Source organism: Eucalyptus grandis, chromosome 3 (genome assembly GCF_016545825.1).
Source record: "Eucalyptus grandis isolate ANBG69807.140 chromosome 3, ASM1654582v1, whole genome shotgun sequence".
Lineage (NCBI taxonomy): Eukaryota > Viridiplantae > Streptophyta > Magnoliopsida > Myrtales > Myrtaceae > Eucalyptus > Eucalyptus grandis.
Window position 1 is genome coordinate 27,947,308 of NC_052614.1, and position 15,519 is coordinate 27,962,826.

General features: G+C 36.6%; 2 protein-coding genes across 6 annotated transcripts; one reads left to right on the plus strand and one right to left on the minus strand.

Moving 5' to 3' along the window:
- Positions 1 to 222: 222 nt before the first annotated feature.
- Positions 223 to 12,007, minus strand: LOC104437155 (disease resistance protein RUN1-like). 5 transcript variants are annotated; one of them, XM_039308355.1, is made up of 6 exons: positions 11,972 to 12,007; positions 11,787 to 11,885; positions 10,751 to 11,412; positions 6,999 to 7,138; positions 6,587 to 6,874; positions 223 to 1,864 (listed from the first exon to the last, which is right to left on the minus strand). In XM_039308355.1, the coding sequence occupies exon 6, from the start codon at positions 1,223 to 1,225 to the stop codon at positions 299 to 301; it is 927 nt and encodes a 308-aa protein (XP_039164289.1). In that variant the 5' UTR covers positions 1,226 to 1,864; positions 6,587 to 6,874; positions 6,999 to 7,138; positions 10,751 to 11,412; positions 11,787 to 11,885; positions 11,972 to 12,007; the 3' UTR covers positions 223 to 298. The 5 variants fall into 5 exon arrangements, 4 of the variants coding, with proteins under 4 accessions (XP_039164289.1, XP_039164290.1, XP_039164287.1 ...); XM_039308356.1 differs by having other exon boundaries at positions 11,972 to 11,993; XR_005549175.1 differs by lacking the exons at positions 223 to 1,864; positions 11,972 to 12,007 and having other exon boundaries at positions 6,807 to 6,874.
- A 1,102-nt stretch (positions 12,008 to 13,109) lies between these two features.
- LOC120291779 lies at positions 13,110 to 13,538 on the plus strand. Its single transcript, XM_039309510.1, has one exon. The coding sequence runs from the start codon at positions 13,110 to 13,112 to the stop codon at positions 13,536 to 13,538; it is 429 nt and encodes a 142-aa protein (XP_039165444.1).
- Positions 13,539 to 15,519: the final 1,981 nt, after the last annotated feature.

Consider the following 15,519-nt stretch of genomic DNA (forward strand, 5'->3'; position numbering starts at 1 on the left):
TTTTTTTGAAGAAAATTAAAGAACTAATGTTAGGACTAAATATACTCCAAAGGGCCAGAGCCCTAGGTGTAGAATGTAGACTGTATCTGGAGCATGAAGTGCTTAACAATTTTCATAGATCTATCAGTAGAAAATGGAACATGAGAATAGATAATTTCTAAATAGATCAAAGTACTCATGATTCACATGTTTGTTTGATATACATAATCACAAAGTGGAGAGAGTCTTTATGTTATATGCTCCTTCGATTACAAGCTTTTTCAAACATGGTAGACTGAGAGGTCATGATGGCTTTGAGCTACACTTCTCCCAGGGGATTACCTCTGGAACAACATTCAATGTCGCAGTATTCCAGCTTCTTCAAATTGGATAGATCAGGTAAACTTTGCAAGGAACTACAACCTCCAATGGTGATTGATTGTAGTGATTCCAGTCCATCAAGACCTTGAATCTTGGCCAATTTTTGACAGCTCCACAGAAACAGGTCCTTCAAATATTTTAAGTTGGATAAGGTGGGTAATGTATGAAGGAGGGAGCAAAGTTCAATCGACAACACTTGTAGATTCTCTAGTCTTTCAAGCCCACTGAGATTGCCAAACTCACAGGAGGAAAGTTTCAGGCACTGTAATGATCTTAAACCTTCGAGGCCTTGAATATTGGGTATCCCAAAACTGAGCCTTAACTCCAACAATTTCTGCAAGTTAGAAAGATCTATACTTTGTAGAACGCTACAGTGGGAAACTGTAAGTTTGCTCAAACTAGAGGGAAGCAGCCCAATGTGCCGTAGGTTCTTACAGCGGACAAGTAGAAGTTCTTTCAGGCAATAAAGGTGATCCAAATCCGATGGTATGCTGGTGATGCTTGGAAGTTCCAATCTTAAGTACTCCAGTTTCAATAGTTTCCTAATCCACCATGGGTTGTAACTTCTATCCATTTCCATAGCTGTGATGGACGTTAAGGTGGGAAAACTCAATTTCAAATTTCTTAGATTCGACGTGTCCAAAACTGCTGCTACTAAAGAGAGACATAAACTTATTAAACTTGGGGGGAGCTCTGGTACTATCTTCACATGAGTTTCTGTCAATTTAAAAATTTTCAAGAAACATAGTCTTACAATATCATTGGGAATCGTTTGTAATGCCAAACAATCCTCTCCATGAATCTCTTCCAATTTCTCCCACATCCCAATTGTTGCCGGTAGATTTGTTATGCAACTTCTGTTCATCTTCAAGACTTTCAAGTTCTTAAGATGAACAATCGAGCTAGGCAACTCTATAATTCCTGTGTCTGAGATATTCAATTCAACTAACGATTTCAACAACCCAATTGATTCTGGAAGTCTTGTTAGCCTTGGAGCTCCACAAATGGACAAGCACTTGAGATTTAAAAGTGCTCTGATTGAGCTTGGGACATGCCTAATGCCTAGATTTTTTCCCCCAGATGACCAATACCTTCAATAACTTTTTGGTGTAGAGGCCCCTCCATCCATGATATCTTTGACTTCTACATATGACCAATCCTTTCCATAAGTTCCTAGTGCAGGGTGATCTTCATCCATGATAGCTTTGACCTCTACATATGACCAATCCTTTCCATAAGTTTCTAGTGCAGAGGTCACTCTATCCATGAAAAGCTCGGTCAAAGCTTTCAGAGAACCTAATTTAGGCATTTCCCAGAGAGAACAACATCCATTTAGATTCAAGTGTTTCAGACGCCTTAGTTGACCAATGGATGGATCAATCCAGTTCAAATTCTCACACTCCTCAAGAATTAGTATTTCTAAGGATGAATGTGCTGATAGGTCTGGAATTATAGTTAACCTGCGGCAATATGAAAGATTAAGGACCTTCAATCTCGTAGCCACCTGTCAAATCATAATTTTTAAGAAGTTGAATTATTAGAAACTTTGCCGAACAGGACACCAAAAATAATGTTACTCCATCAATGTAACCATAAACAAATATCCTAAATGAAGAAAGAGCTACAGTAGATGTCATACTATACATTTTTCACTTACGTTCTCTTTATGCAACATAATTTATTGAATTTACAATAGATTTGAGTCAATCAATATTGTTTAGTCCTTATATCCTCTATTTAGTAAACGAAAGTGTATAATTAAGATTTTCAATCTAACTAATATTGGAGTTTATCGAAGTATATGCTCAATATGTTAGTTGAGAATTTTGATGAAAATGAGAGGAATGTAATATCCTATACATTACCAAAATGAAGATTATAAGACCTATATAGAAAAAAACAATTAGACTTAAGTACAACCGATGTAAATTACAATCAACTTAGCCCGAAAGAGTAATCCAAATATAATCTAACATACCTCTCAAACGGGAAAGCACAAAAAAAAATTCATAAACCTATAGCATTTGTATCAATTCAGTCCTAACATTTTCAATTGGACCAATTTAGTCTTAAATTTTTTCACATTAGTACCAATTTAGTTTTTCCGGCTAATTATGGCCAACTGACATTGACATGGATGCTTGTTGGTTGACGAACGCTAATGTGGCAATCTTTAAATAATTTTAATATTTTTTTTTTAAATTTTTTAAAATTTTTTCCCAATGCCTCGCCGGCCACTATCGGAGAAGAAGCCATCATGAAGAAGAGAAGGGAAAAAAAGGGGAAAATCAATAAAAAAATTTGAAAAAAATTATCTAAAAATTGTTACGTCAGCATTCGTCGGCCGGCCAGTGTCCGTGTCAACGTTGACTAGCTAAAATTGGTTGGAAGAACTAAATTGATGCCAATATGAAAATGTTTAGGATTAAATTGGTCTAATTAAAAAATTTATAACTAAATTGGTATAATATCATAGGTTTAAGGCTTTTTTGATACTTTTCCCCCTCTCAAACTCAAGGTAAATTGAAAGAAGTCAATTGAATTTAATAGATCCAAAAATGCTTAAATGGATGTGCTTGGTGAAGATATCAGCACTTGGTCAGCAGATGAAGTGGAGATGAGTCGTTCAATGCCATTAGGCACATGATATCAAATGAAATGACAATTAAAATTCATTGTATTTGGTGCCCTCATTATGTGCTATTAGGTTATTCTTATTCTTGCTAAGTAACGTTGGCCTTTATTGGCCTGCCAACATCTTTTCTCTAGATTTATCCCTACCCGCGGGCTCGTTTGATAAAACAAAAACTAAGTGGTGAAACAAAAACTAAACGTTGAAAAGTATTGAATTGTTTAAGTACCGAAAATGAAAATAAAAAGTTGTTTTTATGACAGGTGAACATTAAATAATAGTTTTTATTTGTTTCTTACCAAATATAGAATAGTGACCATTGTTGGAAGGTTTTAACTGTATAATTGGTAATATTTCAGTTTTGATTGATTTTTTTTTTCACTTAACGTTTTAAATAATTGCTTCCTACATATTATATTAAGTGATTTATACTTAAACCAATTTATTAAGTTGTGTGGACTTAGAGGTTATCAAAAGTACTTAATATGGTTATCAAGCACACGCTTAGTACGTCCAATGTGGGGTTAGGTCTTATTAGTTCCTTCAGTGCACTTTGTTAGCCATATGTAATAAACAAAGATTTACATTGATAATGCACTAATTGGGCAAAATACGAGAAAAATCCTTTACAAATGACAAATTTTCTCTATATGCATGTCTAGCAAATATTTTTAAAGCACTCATTAATTTTTTTTTTATATTATCTTAAAATAGCATATAAGGAAGAGAAAAATATTTTCTTGAAAGTGCCAAAAAAAAAAAAACTTTGTGATGGTTACTATAAAAAAATATCTTAAGTTACATGATTATCTTCATTTATTTGTTGTTTAAGATTTAATTAAGGTACTTGGGGGAGAGAAGAGAGAAAATGTCCCTGAAAATTAAAAACCTCTCTTCTCATCATTTTGTTCAAGAATTTGTGCACATATAAAATTGCCTGTATTTCCATTTTGGATATATCGCATAAAATTGATTCTAAGAGTGAATAATTATACATAAAATGGAAAATTGAGTTAGTAAAAGTACAAAAGGGAACTGAGAATGTGGAGTTTTCTGGTACTAAAAAAGGAAAATACAGTATAGAGAGAAGTAGGAATGTGGAGTCAATGAAGTACAATAGATAGGTAAAGTATATGATTATTTTATTTCATCGTTTTTACATTTACGCAATTGTCCTCGGGACAATTTTTTGACCAATAAGTTTATGGCAGTTGTGTAATAAAGAGGGACAGAGATCCCTTAAAAGTAGAATTCATCCTAACACTTTTATCAAAAAATTCCAATAAAGATCATGCAATGGGATGAACAATAACTGTACCGATTATTTTCCTTAAATCTATAACAATTTTTTTCCTAAAGTAATTTATTTTCTTTTTCTTTTTATTACTCACACATCTCTTTTCTTTAATATACTAGAATTCATCCATGCACGTTGTGTCAAGAAAAATGAAACTATAAGGAAATATCTCATATATACTGGAATTCATCCTCTTGAATGTCTAATTTCTAACGTGTGTAAGATTGTCGATGAAATTTCAAGCTTAGATTAGTTTACATATCATTTATTTGGACTATTTTTTTTCAATATATAACAAAAGGGAGAGTTCATAATCGATAATATTTGGGATTTTTCAAAATAATTGAAACAATCAAATTCATCCTTAATTTTGTCTCTATAAGATATAATTTCTAAGAGCACAATAGAAAAACTAAATGATTAAATTGTAAGAAATAGGAGGATCTCTTCCCATTATCTAACAAATAGATTATTTTAATAATATTCAATGACATTGCTAATATAGTATGTGAGATTACGATCATAAGAATTTCTATTACCTCCCAACGCAGCCCATTATATCACATACGAGAAAAATTGATAATTTCTATACTGCAATATTTACTGGTATAAGGAAATTAAGTTTGAACCTTCATAATAATACGGAATAATGATATTACAATGTTAAAATAAATAACATCTATCATGAAAACAATTAATTTTAGAAAAGCTCCATATTTATTGAAATGATATTAATTTGGACTCAGAGTATATACCATACATATAATAATTTGAAATTTTAGATAATCATTAGTTTGAAGATTACCGATCATTGAAAATTTATATAGGCGACTAAGGTTTGTGATGAAAGATTTATTATGAAAAAAAAAAAAAACTTTAGAAAAGCTCCTTCTTTATTGAAATCATATTAACTTGGGCTCGGAGTATAAGCCATACATATAATAATTTGAAAATTAAGATAATCATAAGTTTGAAGATTTACGATCATCGAAAGTTTATCCAGGGGACTAAGGTATGTAATGAAAGATTATAGTTTTCATTAATTTGAAAATTAAAATTCCCAACTAAAATTTAATAGAAATTGTGAATGCAAATTATCACATAACAACATATGTTACGAGCTTTTATGACTTCTTTTAATATGAGAGTATTAGCAAAATCGAGTTTAAGAACTGATATTAATTTTAAAGTCAAAACTAGAAACATTAGAAATATTTTGAGGAGGAATAGTCGCTAGTAGTACCATTAAAATTGCGTAATATTGATAATGAAGTGAGAAAAATTAGAAACTCTTTTCCACTGGATGTTTATAGTATCGCATGAGTAGTTTGAAGAGCATATTTAACTGTTGAATTACTAAATAATACCAGGTTGCATGTTCAATTTCACTCACCAATTTCTTATAATTTTACTGTTAGAATATTTAAGACTAAGTGTGAGGGGAGTGTTAGAATATTTAAATAATAAATCATGCATTAATCTAACAGCTTAAGCTTTTAGAACAATTGGCAGTGGTCTCACAAAATCTCATATGGTATCAGAGCTAGAGGTCTTGTGTTTAAATTTTTCCATGCCCCATTTATATCCCCAATTAGATTTCGAAGTAAAAGACCAAACTAAGCATAAGGGGGAGCGTTAGAATATTTAAATAATAAACTAGGTTTCATCTAATAGCTTAAGTTTTTAGAACAATCGGTAGTAGTCCCAACAGAATTTCACATTTACTAAGTTCTCTTTAGTGTTTGTCTTTTTTAGGGCATCTTATCCCTTGCATATCAGTCCTATTCACTACCCTTGCATATCAATCCTATTCACTACTTAATGTTTCAATTAACTACCCTTAAACATCCATTAGGGACAGCTTATTGGCATAATTAAGAACTCAAAACAACATGAATGTTAGATAATGTCGTTTAAAGGCAGTGTAAGTCAATATAAATTAAGTGACAAGACATTGACTCCGGCAAATGAATTACAGTATATATTCTCTATTGACTTAGATTAATAAATGTAAAGGAAATGTATTGACAAATGGAAAAGTAATTGGTTCATTCGAGATATTTCCAGTGAAATTTTAATAGGTGACCTTTTAAAGATTACAAGTAATTCAGCTATGAACTGAGGGATTGGTATTTTAGACATTCTTCAAGAGCTATATTTCTTCTTTCAATTGAGTCAATAAAATTTAATTGGATTTTTTTTTAAAGCGATAAAATGACAATCTACAACCGTGCGACACTCGAATTGGTGTTCCTGCAAGAAAATATAATATGTTGCACCTTTTAATTTGCTCGTACCTTAAGTTGAGTCCAGCCACCGCAAAAATCACTTATACGGCTCCACGATAGGTCAAGGATAACTAGATTTTTGGGGCATAAGTTAGTTGCAAGCAACTCTGAAGGACCATACTTCCAAGATAGCCATCTCAATTCTGAAAAGAGATTCTTATAGTCTCCAGAGAGGTTCCCACCATCCATTTTAAGAAATCTAACCCTTGGCACTTTCACAAAATCATCTGATGTCAAAATAGTGGCTGGTATAATCCCGCAAAAGTTCATACAGATTGCTACAATAGTTTCAGTTCCCTAAAATGAGGAAATAGTCAATTCTATTTAAACAGTTCCAAATAAAGTCTCAAATAGCGGGAAAACAATTGAGGGAAGATTTTTGCAATGAACAAAGTAGAGGAAGGTGCACTTAGACTTTTACCTTCTTTCTTTTGATCATATCAAGACCTTCTTCATGATTCCACACCCGAGAACGTTTTCCCGGATCTTCGCAGTTCTCTTGGTACACAATGCTCTTGCCAAAGTCTTTAAGTTGATCGTGCATCCATAATTGGTTCTTTCCTATAATTTTCACTAAAGACATTAAAAGTAGAACTTCAATCCCCTCATCTGGAAAATATCTACAGTCATTCCACATGTAATCTGCATCTCTCTTATTTTCTCCAACTAGAAAGCAAGCAATATCAAGAAATATTTGTCGTTGATGATGATCTAATGCCTCATAACTCAATATTAACTTATCCTTAACATCCTTATGAGGACACTCTTCCATCTTTTTCAACGTACTTTGCCACACTGCTTCCTTTTTATCATATAAAAATGAGCCCATCACTTCAATGGCCAAAGGAAGCCCTCCGGTTTTTGCAGTAATTTTCTTAGATAAACTCAAGAATGCATTTGGAGGAGAGATGCTTCTAAAGGCATGCTTGCTAAATAGTTGAAGAGTTTCGAGATTGTTGAGCTCCTTAGCTTCATAAATCAAACAATGGTCAAATTGATATTGGAATCGACATAAAACACTTTTGTCTCATGTTGTAACAAGTATTCTACTTCCCAAACCAAACCATTCTTTCTTTGCTGCTAATGCCATAAGTTGGCCCCTATGATTTGCATCATCAAGGAAAATAAGAACTTTCTTTCTACTAAATCGTTGTTCGATCAAATTTTTCCCTTGATCGATGCTAGAAACCTTGATTCTTTTGTCCCCAAGGATATCATGCACTAGTTGCCTTTGCAAATTTAGAAGACCGAAACTTGCACTTTCTGATGCTTGTCGAATATCAAGGAGAAGGCAACAATTTTCAAAATTAATGGACAATTTGTAGTAAATAAGCTTGGTAAGAGTTGTTTTGCCTATACCACCTATTCCACAAATTCCAACAAGCCTTATGTCCTTAGATTCAACACTCAACAAATCTATTACTTCATCCACTGATTGGTCAATCCCGACCAAATAATCGGACAGATGTACCGAAGACACCTTAAGCTTAACCAAAACTTTGCGAGCTGTTAGCCGTGTGAGTTCTCCCTGGCTGTATGTTAGTAAAAAGAGTATAATGAAGTTACCATCTGATTGAAATTAAACATGCATATACGAGATGATTCAGTAATATGAGTTAGCTACAAAATGCTGGACGTATGAGGGAAAAATATGCATGACTTTCCGAATTGATTCAATCATACTAATAGGATACAATGGATGTTTTTAATGAAGGTGATGATCAAGATCATGAAGTGCAAGATGATTCCTCCCAATATTTATCACACAGTCTATTAGAAATGAGCATGGTTCAACTGGTCCAATTCAAAACTTGAAGTCAGTAACTGAACCAGGGAACTGTTCCACGTTCTTTGGAATTAGAAACCGAACTAGTCCATCCTATAACCGGTTTGAAACCGAACCAGACCCCTATTTTTTGTTTTGTATTTTTTGTAATTCCTTATTTAAATGAACTTGTATTTTAAAATTTGTTTGAGAGGATTCTATCCAAGAAGCCACCAAGTCGGTTTGATTCTCGAGCACCATGTAGGTGGGAAAGAAAAACTTGGAGAGGCCCAGCCTGAAACCCGATCCAAATCGTTCTGTCTGTGTTATGAAGCCTTACGTTCGGACTAGTCAAAACACATTACTTGAATGGGTCTATTCAAGCTTCGGTTCAAATCTGAAAAACAAAAACCGTCCAGTAGTTTAAATTGAAACAAATGGGAACTAAATCAGATCTGAAAGTGGAAAAGGAAATAGGTTTGAGGAAAGAGCAAATATTTGTAGATTTATTTTGTAAAAAAAAAAAGCCATATTGGCCTTAAAAAAAGAAAGAAGAGGAGGAAGTATAATTTTTTTTTTTTTTTATCGGTCCTACTCTAATCCTACTTTAACTCTCACTCTCAGACTTTTACACTGCCTCCTTGCAAGGTGTGGGAGTTGAAACCCACTCCTGAAACTATATCGTCCCCATGCCAACTCCCCTGAAAAGATGGGGATTCGAACCCCCCATCTCCCCTTTCATGTTGGAAAGGTGGCCACGGGGGCAGAGGAAGTGTATTTTTGAGGGCACCAAAATAGATGAAAAAGTGTACAATATGCAAGTGTAGTTCTAGACGCGCGTCCACCAACCGCAGAGAGAGGCATTGGGAACAAATACATCGTACTAATATGAGGCTGCCTCACCATGATGATCCGTCACATGATTTTCCACCATGGATGTTGCAGGTAAGATCGGCGGCGTCCGATGCCATTAGAGCAAGCTAACGACCGCCATAATTTGACTCTCTCCCTGTTTGTCGATTAGAAGCGCAGAAGCTGCTCGCTTCATTCTATCCTGCTTATGTTTCTTCTTTTTTTCTTTTTCTTTTTTTTTCTTTTTTTTTAAAATTATCCGCAGTAAGAAGAAGAAGTGTATAAAAATGAACAATTCAAACATTTAAGATGGAAACTGGTCACGAACCGAAACCCCACTTGAGCCGGACCATAAATTTCAAGTTAGTTCAGGTCATAGATTCAAACTAAATGGTTGGTTCTTGTATTTTGAACTTGTGAATCTAGCCAGTTCTTATGAGAATGGGTTTGAACTAGACCAGCAAGTTTAGTTCTGGTCCATCCCCAACTTGAATTTGGACTGTTAATCACCCCTAGTTTATGACCTTATTGAAGCCAAACCTTAAATCCTGGGCCTTAACATAAAGAAGTTAATGGCCAAAATCATGCCATAACAATACACTCAATCAATAAGGCCACTTGATGGACTGCCTAAATGAGCTCATCGAACATAAAAGTCACAAAAATACATTTGACTCATGAAATTCATAGATAAAATGTCTAAAAGGCTCATTGATGGATGGAGGTTAAGTGAAAATTATGACAAGTGGCAACAATCGTTTAACTCAAAACATGAAAGGAAGTTGAAGCTAAGTCTAGAAAGTTCCATCAACCAAGAAACAACAATAATTGAAAGATTGTTAGAAGCATTCCTAAAATAGCGGTGCAAGTCAAGAAACAGTTAGAAATTTTTGTGGAAGAATATGAGGATGTAGAATCGAATCGTACATTGAAAATAGGGGAACAATTAAAGACACCAAAACTCTCGTTATCATCTACATCATAGATATGTCTCTGAAGACAATTCAAACACTTTCAACATAAATCATAGAGCACTGATCATGGAGTCCTGATTTTAGAAAAGATTGTAACGGATTAGATCTTCCATCTGGTTTTGAATTTCAAATTCAAATTAGGTAGGCTTTCTAATTTTAGTGTTTTTCTTTGAACATAAAGGCTTTCTAGACTATTTGTGAGCTTTTTTTCCCAATACATTCCATTGAGAAGTTTGTGTTCAGATTATGTCATCAAGCAAGCATGACACTGAAGAATGTAAGCGACGTACTCTAATTCAATAAAAGCATTTTTTTTTTTAATAAGACTGCGATAAAGTCCTTGAGATTTCAAAACATGTTTTTGATTGACTTAAAGTCAGATTTGATATGTTAAGAGGCTATGAATTGATTTGATTGGGTTTTAATCAATGAAACCACTGAATTCTTAGCAAACACAACTTGACAAAAACACGCTTAACAAGCCTAGAGCAACATAATAATTTGGCTCTTCAAAATATAATCTGTATTTAAGCAAAAGAAGCAGAGAGAAAATGGAAGATAGAGTCGAATGAGTTAACATACCCTATGTTCTTGGTGTCCCATCCTTTGATTCCAGTAACCTCCTTGAGCGCCGCTGCCCAGCGTTGCACAATCTCAACCCCGCGTGTCTGTTCATGCAGGGTTAATGCATCTCTATATACTTTGGTTTCCAACTTCACATCGGAAGGCTCCACGTCATAGAAAATGGGCATGACCTCCAGTTCCTTGGTTTTCCTACACTCCACCATGTGTTCCAACTCGCGCAAGCACCAACTACTAGAGGCATAGCCTCTAGAGAAGATGGGAATGCAGATTTTCGAGTTATCAATGGCCTGGAAAATCTCAGGGCCGATCTCTTCACCGATGTCAATCCCCTTCTTGTCTATGAAAACATGGATGCCCTTATCTAGCAGGGCATGATAGAGGTAATCTGTGAAGTTAGCACGAGTGTCCGGTCCTCGAAAACTCAAGAACACATCGAACTGGACTTGAGATGTGCCGTTGCTAGTGGATCCTGTTTCTGAACAACTCCTTTTTCTTTTCATCCTAGCTGCCTCTGCTACATCAAAGATCTCACAAAAGATCTTACAGACTAGGGATGATAGATAATTCTGTAGTATGCATTTCAAGCAAGTTTATATTGCTTGAGTTCTGTGAAATTGAGCTTCTCTTTCCGATTTCAATTATCTGTCATGCAACGATTGCTGATCAAGTCACCAAAAAAAGAAAACAGAAAAAGCAAGACTCTTAGAAGGTTTAGAAGACGAACTCTGGAGCAAACAGGTCCAGAGGGCGGAGAGGGGGACCCAACAAGCATTGATGGAAAATTTTCTCACGACAGGTATAAGAAAAACATAAACTTCCGAGTCCAACAAGAGATGGTGGTAGAGACCAGGCATCTATGAACGCTAGATATAAAGTTAAACTATCAAACAAACTCAGAGAAATATAATTAAACCAGAAGCTGAAAGAGTTGCAAACCTCCAAGCATCTCAAAACTAGTAAGAATTAACAACGAAAACACAAAGCAAGAGATCAAACAAAAGAAAACGAAATTAAACTCTGAATAAGCAGCTACCTTTGTGTGATGCGATAGATATATCCAATAAATTCGAGTTCGAACGAACAAAGCAAAAGTAAATTTCTTGTGCACGCAAGATAGACGACTCGCCTGCAACTGCATGAGAAAGCCGCATTCAAAATGGGGTCATGAATATCTAAGTTCCGTCGAGTTTAAAAAAAAAAGCTAAACGAAGAAATTACAGGTCGCGAAACAAAAAGATTGAGCGAAGAGAGAACTTGAAGAACCTGAGGATTCTCTGCCCTGCGCAGGTTCTTAATATATTGTCCCGACTCATACGGGGGATGACCGACACATGTCAGATGGGACTTGGGATTTTGCAAGGATTGACCGGTAGATCCCGCGGTATTTACCGGCTGACTCCGATTGACCATTCCCGTCCTAACTGGATGGTCAGAATTTTTTCAACAACCATTCTTTAACAATTGTTCCCACAACCATTCTTTAACATGATCTGCTTCAAGTCCAACCTTAAATGTATTTAAGTGTGTCGTAAATTGATTATAAAGGGCTAATCCGTACATGAATCGTTTACTATTCATGTATAAATCGTTTGTCCTTGTTTGTGACATGAACCTGTTTAAGTTTGACATAAACACACTTAATTACATATTATATGTGTCTTGTGAATGGTGCAGCTGATAATTCGTGTGCTTGTATTGCAATTGTGCCGTCATTGGTTTAATTCGAACGCGACATATTTGTCAATTGTGTTACAATTTTGAAACCCAAACACAATTGGTTAAATATTTGAATTATCTGATCCGACACCTTTAACCCGTTTAAGAAATAAAGATATAAACAATTATATATGTTTATATGAAGATTGCACGGGCTAATCCTTTTATTTCGTAGTTATTAGATGACTTAATGAAAATTTAATGGGTCTTTCGTCTCCATCCGCCCGTCTCTCTTAACCCACTTCACCGGTCACCCAAACGGGTTTTGTCTAAAGAAGAGACCTACGTTGGTGTTGGAAGGAGAATTTGATTTTATCCTTTGAGATTTCAATTGATATAGTAAATCATAGACATAGAATATTTTAGGAAAAACAATATTGTGCATATATTCTTATTTTGATTCTTTTCTCTTGTATTACAAATACCGACACTTCTTGTACATTTGTAATACAGAATATACAGAATAGCATTTTCTCCATTGTTCTGCATTTCCTTTCATGGTATCAGAGCGATCTTTCTGATCCACCTTCCGCACCATTTTTTTTTTCGAATTGCCTCCAATTGTCTTCTTTTTTTTTTTTTGTTGCTGCAAATCATTATCTGCAGAACAAAGACAGCACATTGAAAAGAGGAATTCAATATGCAGAACCCCAACGACTCAGAAATCCAAAACCCAGATCAACCCAGAAACACATCAAAGGAATCGTTCGACCAATCTGCACCCACTCCAGTCACCGGACAACTTCCTACTCCAACTTCATGGCCGTATGCACCATGGGTTCCAGTTCAAGGACCATGGGCCACTGGGCCAAGTTCGGGCGATAGACCCGAATTCAATCCGGGTGGGTCGGGAATGAATCCCTACCCGAATTTCCCACCTGGGTTTGCGCCGCTGGTCCTTCCGCCCTTCGCCGGCCGTCCAGAACCCGGAGATGCATTGTACACGTCATCGCCCGACGGCCCGGCTGCGACTCATCACCCTTCAACTCACCGGACCGGATCACTACTCAACATGGGCGAGGGATTTTCGGCGGGCTCTGGTTACCAAGGACAAGGATGGATTCCTTGACGGATCCGTCCCTTTTCCTACCGATGAACGCCTGTAGCGCCATTGGCGCAAATGCAACCAATTAGTGCGTACATGGATCGGAAATTGTGTGTCGCCGGAGGTCACAGCTGGGCTTCCTCCGACTGAAGATGCAAGATTAATGTGGAATAACATAAAGGAAATGTACGGGAAGCTCGACAGGGTGAAGGTTTTTTTGCTCACTCAAGCCCTCGCCGAGTTGAAACAGGGGAACCTCTCGGTTACCGCCTGTTTCAACCGGCTCTCAGCGCTCTGGAACGAGCTTGAGGCGGCCGAGGAGCAGCTTGAAGGACCGGAGTCGACCCTCAAGCAGTACAGAGAAATCAAAGACCGCGAGAAGGTGACCCGGTTCCTGTTAGCCCTAAATGAGAGCTACATACCTTTCCGATCGCAGATCCTCGCCATGGAGACCGTCCCACCGCTCGGCCGCATCTTCCAGCTCGCTGTCCAGGAGGAGAATCAGCGAATGGCTGCCGCCGGAACTGAAAAGGGAGGAGAAAGCATGGCCCTTGCTGCACCGGCAAGGGTTTCCGGCCGTTTTCACGGCGGCCTCCGTGCGCCACAGCGAATCCCGACTTCGGGAGGAAATCCTCGCTCTTTCGGGGAAAATGAAGGAGACGAAGGAAACCCTAACTTTAGGGCTTACAGAACGGACGGCCAAGATCAGAAGCTTGGATCCGATGGCCCTTATCTTTTCGGCAGATCCGACGGTAGAGATAAACAGGGGCGCAGATCTGACGGCCCAAATTTCATCCGCGCGGACGGTGTAGATCAAAGGCGAGGCCGCGGATCTGACGGCTCTCATTTCATCTCGCATGGGACCGAATCCGGTGGTCATTATAATGCCACGTCATCACAGAAGGGAGGAAACCAAAATTATAAATTTAAAGGTAAATATTGTGAATATTGTCGGCGTCCTCATCATACCATTGAGACATGCTGGAAATTACATGGTAAACCCACTGACAAAGAAAAGAAAGGAAAAGAATTTTCTGCTTACCAGGTGTCAGCACAAGGATATGACAAAGCTCATCAACCTATTTCCCAGGATCAATATCAGAACATCATGAAGGCGCTAAATCAGCTACAGACAGTTGACAAAAGTGCAAATTTCTCATGTACTTCATCAAACAAGACTAATAATATTCCAGTTGATGCATGGATTATTGATTCAGGCGCTAGTGATCACATAATTTGTCATGAAAATTTGTTTTCTAGTACCTCTACAAAGCTTGATTCCATATATGTTCGACTTCCAAATGGAAATATTACTGATGACAGAAAAGATTGATACTCAGTGGAAAAGAATTCACTTCCATTGTCTGTACGAATCCTCTTAACATGCGTATCAAACTGATTTTTAACCATAGATAAGAATTTCGACAGACATGACAAAGCCTGACTTTTGAACTGTATGAGAAATACCCAAGTGGCTCGAGAATAATCATCCACGATAGTAAGAAAGAATCGGGATCCATCACGATGTGATGTATGATAAGGACCCCAAATGTCCATATGTACTAATGAGAAAATACTAGTGGCTCGAGATACACTAGTTGGGAATGGATGTCTCGTTTGTTTTGCCAAGGGGCATACTTCACAATTAGAACAAGGAAAAGAAGCACTATGACCCAGACGCTTATGAAAAAGTGAAATTTTATTTGCAGCAATAGCATTACAAGAAATGCCTTTATTCAAAGAGGAAAGATCAAAATGGAATTCTTCATCACAAGGAATTCTGTCATCACAAGGAATTCTTCATGAGAGTTCTTGTGCTTACACTCCGCAACAGAATGGAATTGTCGAACGTAAACATCGACATCTCCTGGAAGTTGCTCGTGCATTGAAATATCAAGCTTACATCCCTGAATCTTTTTGGGGAGATTGTGTGATCACGGCAGCCTATTTAATTAATCGCATGCCAACTAGAATATTAAAAGGTTGCACTCCTTTTGAAATGCTC